We start from the raw sequence: 20,937 nt of genomic DNA, 5'->3' as shown, positions 1-20,937 counted from the left end.
CAAAACTGGAAGTTTTAAAGAAGAGATTGGACAACCATTTGTTGATAATGTCCCAAAGGTGGTTTTTCAAGAGTCAGCTGGACTTTCTGGTTTTTCTTTGAAGACGTTTCGCTTCTTTTTTATTATTATTATTATTTTAATTTATTTTTATATGCCGCCCTTCTCCGGAGACTCAGGGCGGCTTACAATGCGTTAAGCAATAGCCTTCATACGTTTGTATATTTTATACAAAGTCAGCTTATTGCCCCCCACAAACTGGGTCCTCATTTCACCTACCTTTGAAAGGATGGAAGGCTGAGTCAACCTTGAGCCTGGGGAGATTTGAACTCACAGTAATTGCAGGCAGCTGGATGTTAAATGCTGCCTTAGTAGGAGGCATTAGCCTCCTACGCCACTCAGGCTCCTTCTTATCCAAGAAGCTTCTTCAGCTGCTAGAGCACGGGGTTGAATTAGAAGACCTCCAAGGCCCCTTCCAATGCTGTTTTTCACAAGGCTGGATTTTGAACTGGGGCTTACCTGCAATTTACTGGGCTCGGCAGGCCCCTCCGTGTTCTCTCCCTTGACGCTGTCGTTGTCTTTCCTGTCCAGCTCCACAAACCGCTCAAAGACCTCCTGGCAGGTCAGGCGTTTCTTCTCCGCGGGGGCCTTCTTGCACTGGGGCACCACGTAGAGCATGGGGATGATGGGGCGTTGCTTGGACTCGTCCTCTTCGCCGAAACTTTCGGAGGAGAGGGCACTGAGGTCAGGCATGGGGAACTGGCTGTCATCGGCCAGGTGCTTGGCCTCCACGGGCCTTTCTTCCGCCAGAGGGCAGGGCTGCAGCTTCTCATCCTTTGGCAGATATGGCTGGGGCAGGAGCAGGGGAGGAAGGAGTTCGTGCAACGGCACCTGTCGCTTCTTCTTCCTTTCCCCCTTGGTTTTGGGGTTGCGCACCTTCGGCCGGCATTCTCCTGCGGGGATGGAGAAAAGCGAGTCGGGTTTCAACGAGGGTCAGACTTTTAGAGGTAATCCTCGACTTACGGCCACAATGGAGACACCACCCCCACCCCCGTTTCTATGGCTAAGCAATGCAGAGGCTAAGAGCCACGGTGGCGCAGTGGTGAGAATGCAGTATTGCACGCTGACTCTGCCCACAGCCAGGAGTTCGATCCTGACCGGCTCAAGGTTGACTCAGCCGTCCGTCCTTCCGAGGTTAGTCAAATGAGGGCTCAGATTGTTGGGGGCAAGATGCTGAGTCTGTAAACCGCATAGAGAGGGCTGTAAAGTACTGTGAAGCAGAATATAAGTCTAAGTGCTATTGCTATTGCTAAGAGAGTTTTACCCCATTTTACCATCTTTTTGACCCAGTCGTTAAGCAGATCACTACAGTCGTTTAGTGAATCCCGTGGTTGTTAAATGAATCTGGCTTCTTCCAGATTGACTTTGCTTGCTGGAAGCTGGCTGGGAAGGTTACAAATAGTGATAGCAATAGCAGTGCAATTCAGTGTTTTACAGCCTGCCCTAAGTGGTTTACGGAGTCAGCATATGGCCCCCAACAATCTGGGTCTTCATTTTACCAACCTTGGAAGGACGGAAGGGTTAGGGTGGCCCAAAATCACCCAGCCACCATTCATACCTAAGGCGGGACTAGAACTCACCATCTCCTGGCGATTGGCTTAAAGTCACCCAGCCACCATTCATACCTAAGGCGAGACTAGAACTCACCATCTCCTGGCGATTGGCTTAAAGTCACCCAGCTACCTTTCACACCTAAGGCGGGACTAGAACTCACCATCTCCTGGCGATTGGCCTAAAATCACCCAGCCACCATTCATACCTAAGGCGGGACTAGAACTCACCATCTCCTGGCGATTGGCCTAAAGTCACCCAGCCACCATTCATACCTAAGGCGGGACTAGAACTCACCATCTCCTGGCGATTGGCCTAAAATCACCCAGCCACCATTCATACCTAAGGCGGGACTAGAACTCACCATCTCCTGGCGATTGGCTTAAAGTCACCCAGCCACCATTCATACCTAAGGCGAGACTAGAACTCACCATCTCCTGGCGATTGGCTTAAAGTCACCCAGCTACCTTTCACACCTAAGGCGGGACTAGAACTCACCATCTCCTGGCGATTGGCTTAAAATCACCCAGCCACCATTCATACCTAAGGCGGGACTAGAACTCACCATCTCCTGGCGATTGGCCTAAAGTCACCCAGCCACCTTTCACACCTAAGGCGGGACTAGAACTCACCATCTCCTGGCGATTGGCCTAAAGTCACCCAGCCACCTTTCACACCTAAGGCGGGACTAGAACTCACCATCTCCTGGCGATTGACCTAAAGTCACCCAGCCACTTTTCACACCTAAGGCGGGACTAGAACTCACCATCTCCTGGTGATTGACCTAAAGTCACCCAGCCACCATTCCTACCTAAGGCGAGACTAGAACTCACCATCTCCTGGCGATTGGCTTAAAGTCACCCAGCCACCTTTCACACCTAAGGCGGGACTAGAACTCACCATCTCCTGGCGATTGGCCTAAAATCACCCAGCCACCATTCATACCTAAGACGGGACTAGAACTCACCTTCTCCTGGTGATTGGTCTAAAATCACCCAGCCACCATTCATACCTAAGGCAGGATTAGAACTGTCCGTCTCCTGGTTTCTAAGCCACCACCTTAACCTCTGCACTAAACTGAATCCTCATCTCTGATCTCTCTCATATTCAACGGAAGCTGTGATCTATTCTTAATTAATTTTTTAATGACAAAATAATTGAAGGTTACTATGCTTCTAAAGCCCTGAAAGAACAAAACCGAAAACAGAGGTTGAAAGAAAATTATAACTCGGATTGACCTTCACATTCTCAAGCTGAAGTCTAGCAATGCATAGGCTAGAGAGGAGTGGGCTGTCGACTTATTTGAAAAATTATATACTCCCTGCATGAATAGATCTCGGAGATTGCTATAATCATGTGAAGTATCTGCCTTTTCGGACACTGGAAAAACTGAGTGGACTGATGAATTAGGAGAACCTATTGGGGACCAGATCTAGTTCAAATGAACTATCCACTACAGGTACTCCTCAAGTTATGGCCACAACTGAATCCCAAATTTCTGTTGGTAAGGAAGACATTTGCGAAGTGAATTTTGCCCGATTTCACAACCTTTCTTGCCACCATTGTTAAGTCAATCACTGCAGTTGTTAAGTTACCCGTGTTTCCCTGACGCAGAGAAAACATGCTAGGTCTTATTTCCGGGATAGGTCTTATTTTCAGGGAAACACGGTAGTAACGCGGTTGTTAAGTGAATCTGGCTTTCCCATCGACTTTGCTTGTCAGAAGGTCACATGACCCCCGAACACTGCAATAGTCATAATGTGAGTCACTTTCCAAGCGTCTGAATTTTGAACGCGTGACATGGGGATGCTGCAACGGTTGTTAAGTATCAAAAGCAAGTCATAAGTCACTCTTTCCAGTGCCGTTGTAAGTTCGAACGGTCACTAAATGAACTGTTGTAAGTCGGAGGACTACCTGTAACAGATTCCTGCAACACCTCCTTCCTGGATTCTTCAATCTTGGCAGCTTTAAAGACCTGTGGACTTCAATTCCCAGAATTCCCATGGCTCCCTGGGAAATTCTGGAGTTGAAGTCCACGCATCTGAAAGTTGTCAAGCTCAAGAAACCTTGTCTCATACAGATACAACAGAGGAAGATGGGTGATCCAAGGATTCTCTTGATGTGATGAAGTGATCTTTGCTTATTTATCTATCTATCTATCTATCTATCTATCTATCTATCTATCTATCTATCTATCTATCTATCTATCTATCCATCCATCCATCCATCCATCCATTCATTCATTCATTCATTCATTCATTCAAACTTCTATACCGCCCTTCTCCTTTCGGACTCAGGGCGGTGAACAGCCAAAATAAAAACATTTATACATAAAGTTACATTTAAAAATAGAATTAAAATAATTACATAGATTTGGCCCGTAATTTAAAACTTAGCAATTTAAAATCCGTATCAAATTTTAAAACCAACCATAAAATCAAGACAGACCGGCTAACTGAAAAAAATAAGTTTTTAGGGCCCGACGAAAAGTCCGGAGGTCGGAGATCACTCGTATCCATGGGGGTAGATTGTTCCAGAGAGTGGGCGCCGCCACAGAGAAGGCTCTCCTACTGGGGGTCGCCAGCCGGCATTGTCTGGCCGACAGCACCCTGAGGAGGCCCTCTCTGTGGGAGCGAACTGGCCGGTGGGAGGCTATTGGTGGCAGAAGGCAGTCCCGTAAGTACCCGGGTCCTAAGCCATGGAGCGCTTTAAAGGTGGTCACCAACACCTTGAAGCGCACCCGGAAGTCCACCGGAAGCCAATGCAGTTCACGCAGGAGAGGAGTCACATGGGAGCGCCCCGTTGCTCCTATAATCCCCGCGAAGCCGCATTCTGCACCAGTTGGAGCCTCCGGGTGTACCCCAAGGGGAGCCCCATGTAGAGAGCGTTACAATAGTCCAGACGAGAGGTGACGAGTGCGTAGGGAGTCCCGATCCAGAGGTTAGATAATCTATGGTCACCCAACCCTACTCAGCTCTTATCGTAAGATCATGTCACGCCCGTCTCTTTCTCATCTTTCAGGCTTGTGAGGCAAAGATGCTTTAGGATGAAATTGGGTGAGGGAGGATATGAGGGACTCTGTCTTTACTAAGCGTCATGCCTGTGTTTCTTTCTCAACAAGACAGACAACAAGACAAGAAACAACGGATGGAAACTCATCAAGGAGAGAAGCAACCTAGAACAGGGATGGCTAACCTTTCATGGACCGAGTGGCCAAAGCGTGCGTGCACACGGATGCGTGCGCACTCACCCGAAACCCCAAAATGCAATGCACGCATGGCCCCCGTGCATGCACCCCACCCCCCATGCATGCATGCGCAGCCCCCTTGCACACATCCCACCCACCCCCATGCATGTGCGCACGTCCCCGCACGTTTCCCACCCCTGCACATGCTCCCCCCACACGTGCCTGCTCTCCCAGGCATGCACGGCAGAGACCCGACGGCCAGTTGGCTGGCAGGAGATATGTACGCATGCGTGGCGGAGCTAAACTGGGGCGGTGGCTCGTGTGCCGACAGTGAGAACAATTAACCAGTGGGGACTGCTTGCCTCCAGAAGTTGTGGGTGCTTCAATACTGGGAGGTTTTCAAGAAGAAATTGGACAGCCACTTTATCTGAAATATAAAGTATAGGGCAGGAGTCCCCAACCCTGGGGGATTGCAACTGGGCCGTGGAAAGAGCTGGCGAGTGCGCACTCTCCATTTGGGTAAATGGCAGCCTCACATGCATGCTACTTGCGCAAATGGAAACTGGGTCCTCATTTTACCGACCTCGGAAGGATGGAAGGCTGAGTCAACCTTGAGCCTGGTGTTCTGCCCCAGCTACGGACCCCAAAGAACGCAGCACACACAAAGTCCGTTCAAACCTTAGTTTACTAAATAAACCAGTTTTTTACAACAACGGCTGTTAATTTACTGCATTAACAGCCGCCAAGAATTCAAAGAATAATACTGAAAGCTTACTGTGGTTGGCAGAATGCCCAGAAGCAATTTGCAGGAAGCTGATAAGATAAGCAAGACAAGACACAAAGGTATGTGAACTAAATTGTTCCCTGCAAATTGCTTCAGTCGGCATTCCTCCTTAAATAGGCTAAGGGAGTGGCCAATTAGCCCCAAGCCTTACTCTCGAGGAGACCTCCTCCTGAGGAGCCACTCCTGCCTTTTGGCAGCTCTGTGCGCCCGTGCATCGAGAAGAGGCTCCTCCTCTTCGTCCTCTTCACTTAAAGGAGCTTCTGGAGGTTCTGAAGGCCCTGGCTGAATCCCTGCCTCTGGCACCACATTTTCTCCAGCCTCCTCATTGTCCGACTCCAGTGCCAGCTGCACAGGCTGCTGGTGCAGCACCACACACCAGCCTCCTCGTTGTCGGAATCAGCTACTAACTGCACAGGCCACTGATGGGCCACAACACCTGGTGAGACTTGAACTGCCAAACTGCAGTCAACCGGCAGTCAGCAGAAGTAGCCTGCAGTACTGCACTCTAACCACTGCGCCACCGCAGCTCTTATAGGGTCCCCTGCTTGATCTGGGGGTTGGACTAGAAGACCTCCAAGGTCCCTTCCAACTCTGTTATTCTATTCTGTTTATTCTCCTTGTAGAAGGAGAGCCTGCTGATGGCACAGTCACTCTCACAAAGTGGAGAAAATCTCCTTTGTGTAATTTTTTAGCACACAAGCCGTTGAAGAGCACAGTCACATTTCAAGAACCCCTAGTATTCCCTTTTAGATGTGCTTTTGTCACTCCCAACAGAAGATCTTAAGGAGAATCAAGGGCTAATTAAAAATGAAGGAGCAGTTTATGAAAACATGGCCTCAGTTTAGTGTGGAGAAAGGGGGAACACTAATTCTCGGGGCCCTGAGGAAATGAGCAAGGAACAAAGCCTGAAAGCAACCATAAAGGGATTATAAAACCGAGCTGCTGAGAGAAGTACGATTACAGGCAGGCACACAAACAAACAGACATACACTCAGCAGGCAGCTTCCAGATTGCTGAAGTTCTTTTTAGAAAAAGACAAGAGGATCACATTAGGAGGAGCTATTCAACGTGTTTCTTTCTTTCTTGCTTTCTTTCATTTTTATAAATAATTCAAGGCGGTGAACATACATAATTGTCTTTCCTCCTCCTATTTTCCCCACAACAACCCTGTGAGGTGACTTAAAGTTGCCGACAAGGCTTTCATACCTAAAGTGGGACTAGAACTCACCATCTCTTGGTGATTGGCCCAAAGTCACCCAGCCGGCTTTCATATCTAAGGCGGAACTAGAGCTCACTGTCTCCTGGTGATTGGCCCAAAGTCACTCAGACAGCTTTCATGGTTAAGGTGGGACTAGAATTCACCGTCTCCTGGTGATTGGCCCAAAGTCACCCAGCCGGCTTTCCTGAGTAAGGGGGCACTAGAACTCACCATCTTTTGGTGATTGGCCCAAAGTCACCCAGCCGGCTTTCCTGACTAAGGGGGGGGGGACTAGAACTCACCGTCTCCCAGTGATTGGCCAAAGACATCCAGTTAGCCTTCCTGCCTAAGTTTGTAGGCTTCCTGATTAGCCTACAAACACCAAGCCAGTTTTTATGCCTAAGGTGGGACTAGAATTCACCATCTCCTGGTGAGTGGCCCAAAGTCACCCAGCCAGCTTTCCTGCCTAAGGTGGGACTAGAATTCACCGTCTCCTGGTGATTGGCCCCAAGTCACCCAGCCATATTTCCTGAGTAAGGGGGCACTGGAACTCACCATCTCCTGGTGAGTGGCCCAAAGTCACCCAGCCGGCTTTCCTGACTAAGGGGGGGGGGGGACTAGAACTCACCGTCTCCCAGTGATTGGCCAAAGACATCCAGTTAGCCTTCCTGCCTAAGTTTGTAGGCTTCCTGATTAGCCTACAAACACCAAGCCAGTTTTTATGCCTAAGGTGGGACTAGAACTCACCGTCTCCTGGTGATTGGCCCAAAGTCACCCAGCCTGCTTTCCTGCCTAAGGTGGGACTAGAATTCACCATCTCCTGGGGATTGGCCTAAAAACACTGAGCCGGTTTTCATACCTAAAGCGGGACTAGAACTTACCATCTCCTGGTAATTAGCCTAAAAACACCAAGCCCATTTTTATGCCTAAGGTGGGACTAGAATTCACCGTCTCCTGGTGAGTGGCCCCAAGTCACCCAGCCATCTTTCCTGAGTAAGGGGGCAACTAGAACTCACAATCTCCTGGTTTCTTGCCTGGTGCCTTCACCAGTACACCAAACTGGTCCTCAATTTACTTACAACTTAACAAGCTTTGCCAGTAGAACACTCAGGAAAGAAGATGTGAAATAATAACCGCTTAATTTCCGGTCAACTTCTCTTGCAAGTTCCTTGAAGACAAATGCCGCCATCAAAGCCACGTTCCGAACCAAAAGTATCCTAAGATGCCTTCACGGCAGTGACAAGGGGGATCTAGCCGCCCACTCCCCATCTCACTTCTTTCTCATCCACGTTCCCGATCGAAAGCACTCCTACATGCTCACCCACACCAAGCCCTATGATGCCCCGTTCTCCAGGCAAATAGATGCTCCAGTATTTCTCCATGGTGACAGAAGCCCACCCAGAAAACCAAACGGAGTTCTTGACTTTCCTGGGTCTGGTTGGCATCTTGTTGCAGGGCAAGGCAGCACACAGACCACACCCTCCCTCCCCGCTTCCCCCGAAAAATGGAAATTTGCACTGGCCTTCAAGCTGGTCTTGACAACGGCTGCCTTGACACGGCTGCTCTGATTGCCAGTCGTAGTGGATTAATGGAACCTACCTCCCGAATTTCATGAATAAAGCTGGATTCAGGTCGCTTCAAAAGGTAGTAAATAACGGGCAGCCCACCCAGGAGGCAGCATTCCAAGCCAGGCTCCCAGGAGAACATCTGGAGCCCTCGGCCTCCCGAATGTCAGAGGTTGCTCGAAGGAGAGGGAGGAGCAGCCTTGACCTGCAAGACTGACCAGCTGCCCTCCCAGTTTTGAGAAGCTGAACTCTGGAGCCCAGGCAAGGTCCAGTGGCCAGAGAAGGAAGAGGGGGGGCGGAGGGGATCGGGGTGGGGTGGGCAGGCAAAACCAGAGGCGTCTGAACATAGCAGGGAGCTCTGTATAACTATTACAGGTAGTCCTCCACTTATGACCCCAAAATTTCTGTTGCCAAGCGAGATAGTCACTAAGTGCATTTTGCCCCACTGAGCAAACTTTCTTGGCACAGTTGTTAAGTGAGTCAGTGCAGTTGTTAAATGAGTAACACGGTTGTTAAGTGAATCTGGCTTCCCCACCGGCTTGTCAGAAGGTCGCAAACGGGGATCGCGGGACACTGCAACCGTCATAAATACAAGTCCGTGGCCAAGCTTCTGAATTTTGATCATGTGACCATGGGGTAACATGCTGTAACAGTCATAATTCACTTTTTTAGTGCTTCGGACGGTCACTAAGCGAACTGTTGCAAGTCGAGGACTACCTGTATAAGATTTAACCGAGAATCAAGCAGAAAGAGAGTGGCCAGAATATAGCACAGTGCTCTGTAAAACAATTACAGCTACAGGTAGTCTTCGTCTTATAACCATTCATTTAGTGACCGTTTGAAGCTAAAGCCACACTGAAAAACGTGACTTATGATCATTTTTCACACTTACGACCATTGCAACATCCCCACGATCACATGATCAAAATTGGGACGCTTGGCAACCAGCTCAAATTTACGACGGTTCCAGTGTCGCCGGGGTCACGCGATCCCCTTTGGCGACCGTCTGACAAGCCAAGTCAACGGGGGAAGCCAGATTTCCTTAACAACCCTGTGACTAACTTAATGGGATTCACTTAACGACTGTGACAAGGAAGGTCGCAAACTGGGGCAAAACTCACTTAACAACTGTCTTGCTCAGCAATGGAAATTTGGGGCTCAGTTGCGGTAGTAAGCTGAGGACCGTCGGGAAAAAATCTAACAGGAAAAAGATGCTCGCTCCCTGTTTATTGCAAACAGTTCATGGAGCAGAAGGGGGGCAGCCTTCCTTCCTAAAGGCGCATGTTAACCAAGGAGCCTGGTGGTGCAGTAGACTAAACTACTGTTAAAGTAGTATTTAGCTGCCAGCTGCCTGCAATTACTGCAAGTTCAATTCTCACCAGGCTCAAGGTTGACTCAGCCTTCCATCCTTCCGAGGCAGGTAAAATGAGGACCCTGTTTGTGGGGACAATAAACTGACTTTGTATAAAAAATAGAACACGCTTAGAGGGGCCCGAAAGCCCTACTAAGCAGGTATATACAAAAGTATGAAGGCTATTGTTTAAAAGCATTGTAAGCCACCCTGAGTCTCCGGAGAAGGGCGGCATATAAATCAAACTAATAAAATAAATAAAATAAATAAATAAACCATGCGCAGAAGATTATGATCTTCTGCGCATGCCCCAAGATGGCGCTGTCCATGTGAGATCCGCCCGATGATGGGACGGTTTCTGGTCATTTGGGGGTCTGGGGAGCTGACTTGACCATCTGCAGCCCCAGCCCCAGCTGTGGGAGCCTCTGCCCAGCCTGTTGAGGGCTTTTTCGCCCTCCGGAGCATTGCGGCTGGGCGGAGCCGACGCGAGAGGCGCTGCGGGAGAATGGCGGCCTGGGTACGGCAGTCTTCTTTGGCGGAGGCCGCGGAGGCCGGGGCGGCCCCGGCCCCTGTCGTGGGAGCCCTGCCCAGCCTGCTGAGGGCTTTTTCGCCCTCCGGAATATTGCGGCTGGGTAGAGCCGACGCGGGAGGCGCCGCGGGAGAATGACAGCCGCCTTCTGCGCTGGAGGCCGCGGAGGCCGGAGCGGCGGCAGCTGTGGGCGCGGCGGTGGTGGCATGGAGCAGGCCCTCCCCTCCCAGGCCCTGGATGTTGTCCCGGTGGTCCTGGGATGTGTCGAGGGGCCGGGTTCCAGACGGCATCGACGATGGCAGCTGAGGCGGCAATGGCGGCTGTGGCTCGATGGCGAGACGATGGCGGCGGCGGCCTGGTGCTTAGCAGCGAAGAATGGGGGGAGATATGGCCGCTTTGTTTCTGGCCTTACCATTAATATCTGGAATAGACTATCTGACCTGGGGGCTGGAGACGGGAGATACAATCAGGGGGTGTTATGAAGTCCTGGGGGCTGGAGAGGCTGGAGTGCGACCAAAAAACTGGTCATCTGGTCGCCTCGATTGATCCCTCCCCCCCCATGCCCTTGACTTGGTCTTCGGCTCCCCGCCTCCACATTGTATCCAGCTGTATGTTATCCCTCCCTTTGAACATCTTCTCTCCCTCGGGTTTAATAACATCATGCCTCTATGGTCTGGCTCCTTTTTCATCTTGAGCCCCAAGCTGGAGGGTGTCTGGGCAACTGTCATGCGGGAGCTGAGGGAGTTGCTGCCTTTCACCAATGGAGGAATAGACCATCTAACCTTCCTAAGCCCTTTCCATCTGGGCTAGCCACCATGAGAGGGTGGCTTGGATTCTTACCTCCAATCTTGATGAAATGACACGGGACTCCTCCCACTGCAGTGAGAGGGCAGTGGAGTCCAGCTACCTGCTTTGAGATCCATCTTGCTCCAACATCTTAGACTATTTATCAAACTCCTGACCAGACTTTTTTACCTCTCATCTATGTATGGCTTATACCACGACAGACCTGCTTGCGCTGCGAGATGCCCCCCTCTCGCGGCGATGGCCTTCCACGTTATCAAAGGCCTACCTTAAGGACGGGCTTTGGAGCCCTGAGAGGTGGCATGTTTCAAAGCGGGGATTAAGGGGTTTTTTAATTAGGGTTTTTAATAATTTTTTAAGGGGAACCGGGAGGACGACCAAAGGGGATGGGGGGGGTAATCCACCAAGGTCAGAGCCGAGCCCGGCACTGGGTAACGGTTTGGAGGACATTGCACGAGGGAATGGGGAGGGGGCGGAGGGAAATACCATCTGCACGGTGGTTGGGAGGGGCAGATATGGCGGGAGCAGGGGGCCACATCATGTGTTGGGGACGCGCACTCGCTGTCTGAGAGCAATTGCGCGCCCCGGCCCCCAAGGCTCCCCTCGGATACTAGGTGGCTTAGATACTCAGGACCTGGGCCTGCGATTGATGCTGTGCAACGCTAGGTCTGTGGTAAATAAGGCCCCCCTCATTCACGATCTTATCCAGGAGGGGGGAGCGGACCTGGCAGGTATTACGGAGACCTGGTTGGGACCGGAGGGAGGTGTCCCTCTGGTCGAGATGTGCCCACCAGGTTTCAGAGCATACCATCAACCGAGAGCCCAGGGGAGGGGCGGGGGGGTGGCGGTTATTATTAAAGAAGGTCTTGGTTCGAGGGAGACCACTGTGCCTCAGATTGTGGGATGTGAGTCCCTCTTCGTGAGATGGGGTCATGGGGTTCAGATGGGCTTGCTGCTTGCGTACCTGGCTCCCTGCCGCGTGGCAGCAGCCCTGCCTGAGCTACTCGACGTGATAGCCGCGGTGGCAGTTGATACACCCAGGCTTATGGTCATGGGTGATTTCAACTTGCCATCCGTTGGTGAAACGTCCGGGATGGCTCGGGAGTTCATGGCTTCCATGACGGCCATGGACCTGACCCAGTTAGTTCATGACCCCACTCACGGGGGGGGACACACTCTAGACTTGATTTTTGTCTCTGGCCAGTGGTTGAGTGATCTTGTTATAGGGGATATAGATATGGAACCCTTGTCATGGTCAGATCACTCACTCCTTCGTCTGGACCTTCGTACCGCTACACCCCGCCGCAGGGAGGCGGACCCAATTAGATGGGTCCGCCCCAGGCGCCTGATGGATCCTGATAGGTTCCAGACGGAGCTTGGGCCAATTCCTGATGATCTGGCACACGACTCGGCCGAGGACCTAGTAGCTGCCTGGGACCGGGCGGCTGGTGGGGCCTTGGATCGAGTCGTGCCTTTGCGGCCTCTGACCCGGTGTCGATCCCTCGCGGCTCCTTGGTTCACCGAGGAACTGAGGGAGATGAAACGCCGGAAAAGACGCCTAGAGAGCGGTTGGAGGGCCAGTCGCGCTGAATCTGACCGAACACTGGTAAGGTCGCATATTAAGACCTACCTAGTGGCGATAAAGACGGCAAAGTTTAATTACTTTTCCGCCTCTATTGCGTCATCAGGGAATCGTCCGGCCGCCCTGTTCAGGGTAACCCGCTCCCTGCTCCATCTGGGAGCGCGGGAGGATCCATTGGAAGGCAGGGCGGAGGATTTCGGACAATACCTGCATGACAAAATCGCTCAGATCCGGGGGGACTTGGACTCTGACTGGGTATATCAGGGCAGGGTGACGAGGAATAGTCCTGAGAATGTTATCTGGGAGGAGTTTGATGCTGTGACTCCCGATGATGTGGACAGGATCTTGGGGAGACTTAGTGCGGCCACATGTTTACTGGACCCGTGTCCCTCCTGGTTGGTACTGGCCTCCCGGGAGGTTACACGAGGCTGGCTCCAGGGTATTATCAACGCTTCGTTGAGTGAGGGTTACTTCCCCGCGGCCTTGAAGGAGGCGGTGGTGAGGCCTCTCCTCAAGAAGCCGTCCCTGGATCCAGCAATATTGGCCAACTACCGTCCTGTCTCCAACCTTCGCTTCCTGGCGAAGGTTGTTGAGAGTGTGGTCGCGCGACAGTTCCCGCAATTCCTGGAGGAAACATCCTATCTGGATCCGTTCCAGTCTGGTTTCAGGCCTGGGCACAGCACGGAAACGGCATTGGTCGCGTTGGTTGATGATCTCTGGAGGGCTCGGGACAGGGGTTGCTCCTCTGTTCTGGTCCTGTTAGACCTCTCAGCGGCTTTTGATACCATCGACCATGGTATCATGCTGCACCGGTTGGAAGAGTTGGGGATGGGGGGCACCGTGTTACGGTGGTTCTCCTCCTTTCTCTCCGACCGGTCGCAGTTCGTGTTGGCAGGGGGGCAGAGGTCGACCTCGAGGCCTCTTATATGTGGAGTGCCTCAGGGGTCGGTCCTCTCGCCCCTCCTGTTCAACATTTATGTGAAGCCGCTGGGCGAGATCATCCGTGGCTTTGGGGTGAGATACCATCAGTACGCTGATGATACTCAGCTGTACATTTCCACCCCAGGCCACCCCAACGATGCCCTTGAAGTGATGTCCCAGTGCCTGGAGGCTGTACGGATCTGGATGGGGAGGAACAGGCTCAGGCTCAACCCTTCCAAGACTGAGTGGCTGTGGTTCCCGGCATCCCGATATAGTCAGTTGACTCCATCACTGACTATTGGGGGCGAGTCTTTGGCCCCCACAGAGAGGGCTCGCAATCTGGGAGTCCTCCTGGATACACAGCTGTCCTTGGAGGAACATCTGACGGCTGTAACCAGGGGGACCTTTTATCAGGTTCGCCTGATCCGCCAGTTGCGGCCCTTTCTTGATCGGGATTCCTTGTGCACAGTCACTCATGCCCTCGTGACCTCTCGCCTTGATTACTGCAATGCTCTCTACATGGGGCTCCCTTTGAGGAGCACCCGGAGGCTCCAACTGGTCCAGAACGCAGCAGCGCGGGTAGTGACGGGAGCAGCGTGGCGCTCCCATGTAACACCGCTCCTGCATGAACTGCACTGGCTCCCGGTGGTCTTCCGGGTGCGCTTCAAGGTGTTGGTTATCACCTTTAAAGCGCTCCATGGCATAGGGCCTAGCTATCTTCGAGACCGCCTACTGCCACCGACGACCTCCCACCGACCCGTGCGCTCCCACAGAGAGGGCCTCCTCGGGGTGCCATCAGCCAAACAATGCAGGCTGGTGACCCCCAGGGGGAGGGCCTTCTCTGTGGGGGCACCTACCCTCTGGAATCAGTTGCCCCCTGAGATAAGGAGAATCCATGACCTCAGTGCCTTCCGCCGTGCCCTTAAAACTTTCTTTTTTCAACAAGCCGGGCTGGCTTAATTTCTTTTTAAGGGTTTTATTAATTGTTCTGTTTTGTTGATCGTTTTTAATTAACGGGGCCAAATCTATATATATTTTTAAATGTGTTTTAATATTTGTATCTGGTGTTTTTATCTGGCTGTTCACCGCCCTGAGTCCTCAGGGAGAAGGGCGGTATACAAATTCAAAAATAAATAAATAAATAAATAAAAACCAAGCCCGGCGGGAGATGACGGGCCCATTCCAGAAAGAGCTACGGAAACCGCGCAGCCACAAAGGAAGGCTTCCGTCCCATCGAAGCCCATCACTTAAGCGGGTTGCCTGTAGCGGGCTTCGGCTCTCATTTAAAAGCTCTCCGCCTCGAACACAACAATTCATTTCTTCCCCCTCTTCTCTTCTCCGGGCGCCTCTGCCACTTATCTCTCATTCCCCTCCGGAGACGTTGGCATTTTTCAGGCCATTGATTTCATGCTGTAACTGGCGGGGGGGGGGAAGGGAGAGGGTTGAGGGAGGGGGGGGGAAGAGTCTTGCACGGAAGCCAAGCACGCGCTGCACAATGTGCTGCGGCTGCTGTTTTTGAAACCGGGCTGGAGGGAGACATTGGCTCCGGTTGCACAATGTTGCGGACGCACACGACGGCGGGATTCCTTTCTTGAGGAGCGGGAGAAAAACAGGCCTGCTGGGATGTAAGGATGCTGACCTGGCTGTCAGGATAATTGAGCCAGATCCCCATCAAATCAACAGAGTTCTTATTACAGGTAGTCCTCCACTTACGACAGTTCGCTTAGTGACCGCGCAAAGTGACAACGGCATTGAAAAGAGGGATTTATGACCGTTTTTCACACTTACGACTGTTGCGGCATCCCCATGGTCATTCAGATGCTTAACAACTGTCTCACATTTAGAATAGAATAGAATAGAATAGAATAGAATAGAATAGAATAGAATAGAATAGAATAGAATATGGAATAGAATAGAATAGAATAGAATAGAATATGGAATAGAATAGAATAGAATAGAATAGAATATGGAATAGAATAGAATAGAATAGAATAGAATATGGAATAGAATAGAATAGAATAGAATAGAATATGGAATAGAATAGAATAGAATAGAATAGAATAGAATAGAATAGAATGGAATGGAATGGAATGGAATGGAATGGAATGGAATGGAATAGAATAGAATATGGAATGGAATGGAATGGAATGGAATGGAATGGAATAGAATAGAATATGGAATAGAATATGGAATGGAATGGAATGGAATGGAATGGAATAGAATAGAATAGAATAGAATAGAATAGAATAGAATAGAATAGAATAGAATAGAATAGAATAGAATAGAATAGAATAGAATAGAATATGGAATGGAATGGAATAGAATAGAATAGAATAGAATAGAATATGGAATAGAATATGGAATAGAATATGGAATGGAATGGAATGGAATGGAATGGAATAGAATAGAATAGAATAGGAATAGAATATAGGATAATATGGAATATGGAATATGGAATAGAATAGAACAGAACAGAACAGAACAGAACAGAACAGAATAGAATATGGAATAGAATAGAATAGAATAGAATGGAATGGAATGGAATAGAATAGAATATGGAATGGAATGGAATGGAATGGAATGGAATGGAATAGAATAGAATAGAATAGAATAGAATAGAATAGAATAGAATATAGGATAATATGGAATATGGAATATGGAATAGAATAGAATAGAACAGAACAGAACAGAACAGAACAGAACAGAATAGAATAGCAGAGTTGGAAGGGACCTTGGAGGTCTTCTAGTCCAACCCCCTGCTCAGGCAGGAGATCCTATTTATGACGGTCGCAGTGTCCCGGGGTCAGTTGATCCCCTTTTGCGACCTTCTGACAAGCAAAGTCAACGGGGAAACCAGATTCGCTTAGCAACCAGGTTACAAACTTAACAACTGCTGGGATTCACTTAACGCCATGTGGCAAGAAAAGTCATAGAATGGGGCAAAACTCACTTAACAAATGTCTCACTTAACAATAAAAATTTTGGGCTCCATTGTGGTCATAAGTCGAGGACTACCTGCTCTGACTCTCAATGAATGGATCAAAAAGCCTGGCCTATTTTAAAAATGGATCGATGTACTAATCAAATATATTTAGCCCCCCTCCCATCGCCCTCCTTCCCACAGTTGCTCTGTAAGCAACCGCTGTAGCACACAGCAATCCAATAAAAAACAAAAATGCAAACGATAAAAACTCATAGGAAGAACTATCATCAAAGGGGGGAAAAAAAACAACAACCAGAGGAAGGGAAAAGATAAAAATGGCTCCCTTGACAAGGCAGCCATCTGAACAAGCCTCTTTGGATGCTCTAACCTACCCAGGTCTTGAGGATGCTTCAAAATACCAAAAGGAATGGAGCTAATTTAATTTCAGGGAGAAGAACGTTTCGTAATTTGGGTGCCATGGCAGAGAAAGCCCATCAAATAAGGTCCCTAGTTTGCCCTGATGGCATTACATAGTTTGGTAATGAAAGGTCTGCAAGGAAATCACCGAGCTCAGAGAGCACCAAGGACCCCACAGCCTCCCTCCTTCTACTCCTCCTTTTCTGCCGCCTCCTCCTCCTCCTCTCCACAACCCTCCCCTCCATTCAAGCACTGATGATACTACCTAGCTGGGTCACGAAAGGTCTGCAAGGAAATCACCAACCTCAGCAAACACCAAGGATCCCACATCTTGAGAACAAGACTGAATTTCTCTCACCTGAGCAGGTAACCTAATCCCCAACAGGTTGTCTTCGTCTTGTCCAGATAGACTGGATTGTTGTACGCCACCCCAGAGTACTTTCCATCACATGGGTGGCTATATAACTTCACTGAATAAATCCATATTTTTTTTTTAAAAAAAATAGAGCATCAATTTATTGGTCCTTTTCTGGGACATCTATTGCCTCACCTGGGCTCCGTGAAGATTAGAGAAGCAGCTGAGGATTACATGAACATTGATACTGATTCAGTACACATTTTTTTAGTGGCGTCATGTTCAATAACGTGGAAACAAAGCTGAGCTCTGCGGAACCTCATGACCCAACACTCATGGAATATTGCAATAAGCCCACACTCTCTCCCTCTCTCTGCAAACAGCCAGCCATACAGACAAGGGACCACTCTGAAATGCTGCTCCAAATTCAAGAGAATTTAATCCAGAAAGTGGTTCTGGTTGATGGCCTGGGGTTGAGGACCCCTGGTATAGACCACAACTAAAAAGTCTAGTACACTACAGTAGTGGCCAAAATTGTGGAAACCTTTTGGGAAAAGTGTTTTTTTGAGATTTGATGGTTAATAATACCACTTTTTTTGGGGGGGGGGGGAGTTTCAAGATAATCCTATTCCACTACTGGAATCTACTCCAATATTCTACCGCATAGCTCCCAGTTCTACCGCATAGCTCCCAGCGACCGGTAAGATCCCATAGAGTTGGTCTCCTCAGGGTCCCGTCAGCTAAACAATGCCGGCTGGCGGGCCCGCGGGGGAGGGCCTTCTCTGTGGCTGCCCCAGCTCTCTGGAACCAGTTACCTCCTGAGGTCCGGACCATCCCCACCCTATTGGCCTTCCAAAAAGCAGTGAAGACCTGGCTCTTCCGGTAGGCCTGGGGCCGTTGATCTCGCTGTTGCGATCTGGCGAGATCCGGCCATGAATGGTGTGAATGGGTTTTAATTGTTTTTAATGGTTTAACTTTTAATGTTTTATACATGGTTTTTAAATGTATTGTAAGCTGCCTTGAGTCTTCAGAGAAAGGCGGCATACAAGTTGAACAAATAAATAAATAAATAAATAGCCCAGATCTTCTTAACCCAATTGAAAATCTAAGGAACCGTCTAAAGAAACTTGTTAAGTCAGAAGCGACCCAGCAATAAAACCCAGTTAATAGAAGCCGTCATTCAATCTTGGTTTCACATTGTAACAGCTGCAAAACTAAAAGACTTGGTTCACTCCATGGGAAGACGTTGTAAGGCCGTAATTCATGCTAAAAGTTACCCAACTAAGTATTAACTGACGTGATAATTTTTGTACGCCTCGTTTTTTTCTACGTGTTTCACTTTTCTTCTTTTTACTGTAACTGCTATTCTAATAACTAATCCTTCATAAAAATTATTGCATTGCATTCTTGATTAAATTATCTTTCCATTGATATATAATTTTATGGTACTACTCCAAAAAAAAAAAAAAGTGGTGTTATTAGCTAGTTTTAGAAAATACGCTTTTCCCAAAAGGTTTCCACATTTCTGGCCACGACTGTAAGGCTCGTCCTGCTTCAGGCATGAAAAGATGGTGGGTGACTCTGGGGCTAGTCATTCTCTCTCAGCCCAAATCACCTCACAGGATTGTCGTTGTGGGGAAAAAAATAAGAGAAGGAAGATGTACCAGATATGTTCACTACCTTGAATCGCTTATAAAAATAATAAAGGTGGGATAAGAGCCTTGGTGGCGCAGCAGACTAAAGTGCTGTTAAGTAGCACCAGCTGCCTGCAATTATTGCAAGTTCAAATCTCACCAGGCTCAAGGTTGACTCAGCCTTCCATCCTTCTGAGGTAGGTGAAATGAGGACCCGGATTGTGGGGGCAATAAGCTGACTTTGTATAAAAAAGAACACTGCTTAGGGGGGGGGGGGGGCGAAAGCCCTATTAAGCAGATATATACAAAAATATGAAGGCTATTGCTTAAAAGCATTGTAAGCTGCCCTGAGTCTCCGGAGAAGGGCGGCATATAAATCGAACCAATAAATAAATAAATATGTGTAAGAATTTTGTGGATGCAATAATTTTAAAGCCTCACATCAAATCTTCAACCATTTTGCCTTCAAATCAGACATCTAGAAGGCCCCACAGATCAACGAGAGCAGGCTGGTATTTTTAATAAAAATCGAAGGAGAATACATTTGTAGCTCAGGGTTGAAGTGAGGGGTCCTCGGTGCTCTCTGAGCTAGGTTGTTTTCTTGCAGATGTTTCATTACCTAACTGGATAACGCCATCAGGGCTACTATATAAAGGTTCCTGGCCAAATCACTCTGAGGTGTCTTCTACAGGCTCACTCTTTTAAAAAAAGGCTGGAACTGCAATTATGACATCGCCTGCCAGAGTCAAAAGCGACTACAGCAGAAAAAAAAAAAGTTGGGAATTCTACCGTATTTCTGAAACGGAGAGGAATGTAGGCAACCCAAGGCCACAGCCATAATACCTTCTTTGCTTTCTGATGTTTTTGGTTTCTCTTCTTCATCCAAGCTGGGGACCCTCCTCTGGTCCTCCTTCTCCGGCACCTCATCCAAGCTGGTGTCCATGGCCATGGCATCCACGAGCGACTTCTGATCCTGGGTCTTGTGCCTTCGGGGTTGGCTTCGTTTCCTGTTTGCCCTGGATTGGGAAAAGAAGACAAACGTTCAAAGGAAATCTTGAGCCACGGATCGGCCAGGGCAAACACGGCAGAAAAATCCACTGACGGCATTCCTGGCAGGTGGCAGGGGGTGGTCACGCTTGCACATTCAGAAAAATCGCATAAAAGTAAATTTGCAGGTCATTTCCCCTCTTTGCAGAGAACTGGACAGTGGATGGGAAGAAACTCATCTAAGTTTTTTCTTCCTCGGTTTCAAATTTTAACAGAAGTTTATACATTTTGGAAATTACGTGTTTATTCATCTGTGCACAATAGAATCTGTTAGGATCTTTTCAGTAACGGTAAATGGGAAAACCACTGACAACTAGATCCTAGCATCATTCATTTTAAATCATATGATCTGTGGGAGCCATGGTGGTACAGGAGTTAGAATGCAGTATTTCAGGGTGACTCTGCCCACTGCCAGCAGTTCGATCCTGACCGGCTCAAGGTTGGCTCAGCCTTCCATCCTTCAGAGGTCGGTAAAATGAGGAACCCCCCCCCTCTTAAAAATCCTGGCTTGTAGTATTGTTAAAATGTAGCTAAAACCAATTGGTAGCCTCACCATATGTGCTTCTGTAAAAAATCAGACATGGATTAAAATGGGTTAAAAGTGAGTTAAAAATATAAAATATAAAAAAGAACAAGAAAAATCTGTTTACTTTTGGAAGAGCTCTTTACAGCTGTTGCTGCCTGTCCATCATCTTAGCTCTACCTTCTAGATTACCAAATTCTTTAGATTACCAAATTCCATTTGCTTAAAAACGTAACTTTGTGCTTGTCCCCTAGTCTTGAGAAATTTTATTTGTGGAAGCCTCTTGTTAAATTGATCCCAATCCTACTTAATTCTAATCCTACATACCGTATTTTTCGGAGTATAAGACGCACCTTAGTTTTTGGGGAGGAAAATAAGAAAAAAGCTGATTGGCAGGTGGATGGGCCTCCCGGGATACCCCCAATCAGCTGTTCCCAGAGGTGACTTTTAGCAACAGGTTCCTTGATTGTGAGCTCTGTGCCTTGCTCTTTTTTGCTTTTTTGTCTGCC

General features: G+C 48.8%; 1 protein-coding gene across 2 annotated transcripts in view; it reads right to left on the bottom strand.

Moving 5' to 3' along the window:
- KDM4B (lysine demethylase 4B) overlaps positions 1–20,937 on the bottom strand; it is a 254,704-nt gene that overhangs the window by 68,181 nt on the left and 165,586 nt on the right. For both annotated transcript variants that reach the window (XM_060691827.2, XM_087871259.1), the window contains 2 exons: positions 19,702–19,874; positions 517–950 (listed from right to left, as the gene is read on the bottom strand). In XM_060691827.2, the coding sequence (XP_060547810.2) occupies positions 517–950; positions 19,702–19,874 (607 nt within the window). The remainder of the gene's footprint in view (positions 1–516; positions 951–19,701; positions 19,875–20,937) is intronic.

This window comes from Pantherophis guttatus, chromosome 1 (genome assembly GCF_059756535.1).
Source record: "Pantherophis guttatus breed Tessera chromosome 1, ASM5975653v1, whole genome shotgun sequence".
NCBI classification, from domain to species: Eukaryota; Metazoa; Chordata; class Lepidosauria; order Squamata; family Colubridae; genus Pantherophis; species Pantherophis guttatus.
The sequence above is the reverse complement of the archived record's forward strand: the minus strand, read 5'-3'. Positions and strand labels throughout refer to the sequence as shown.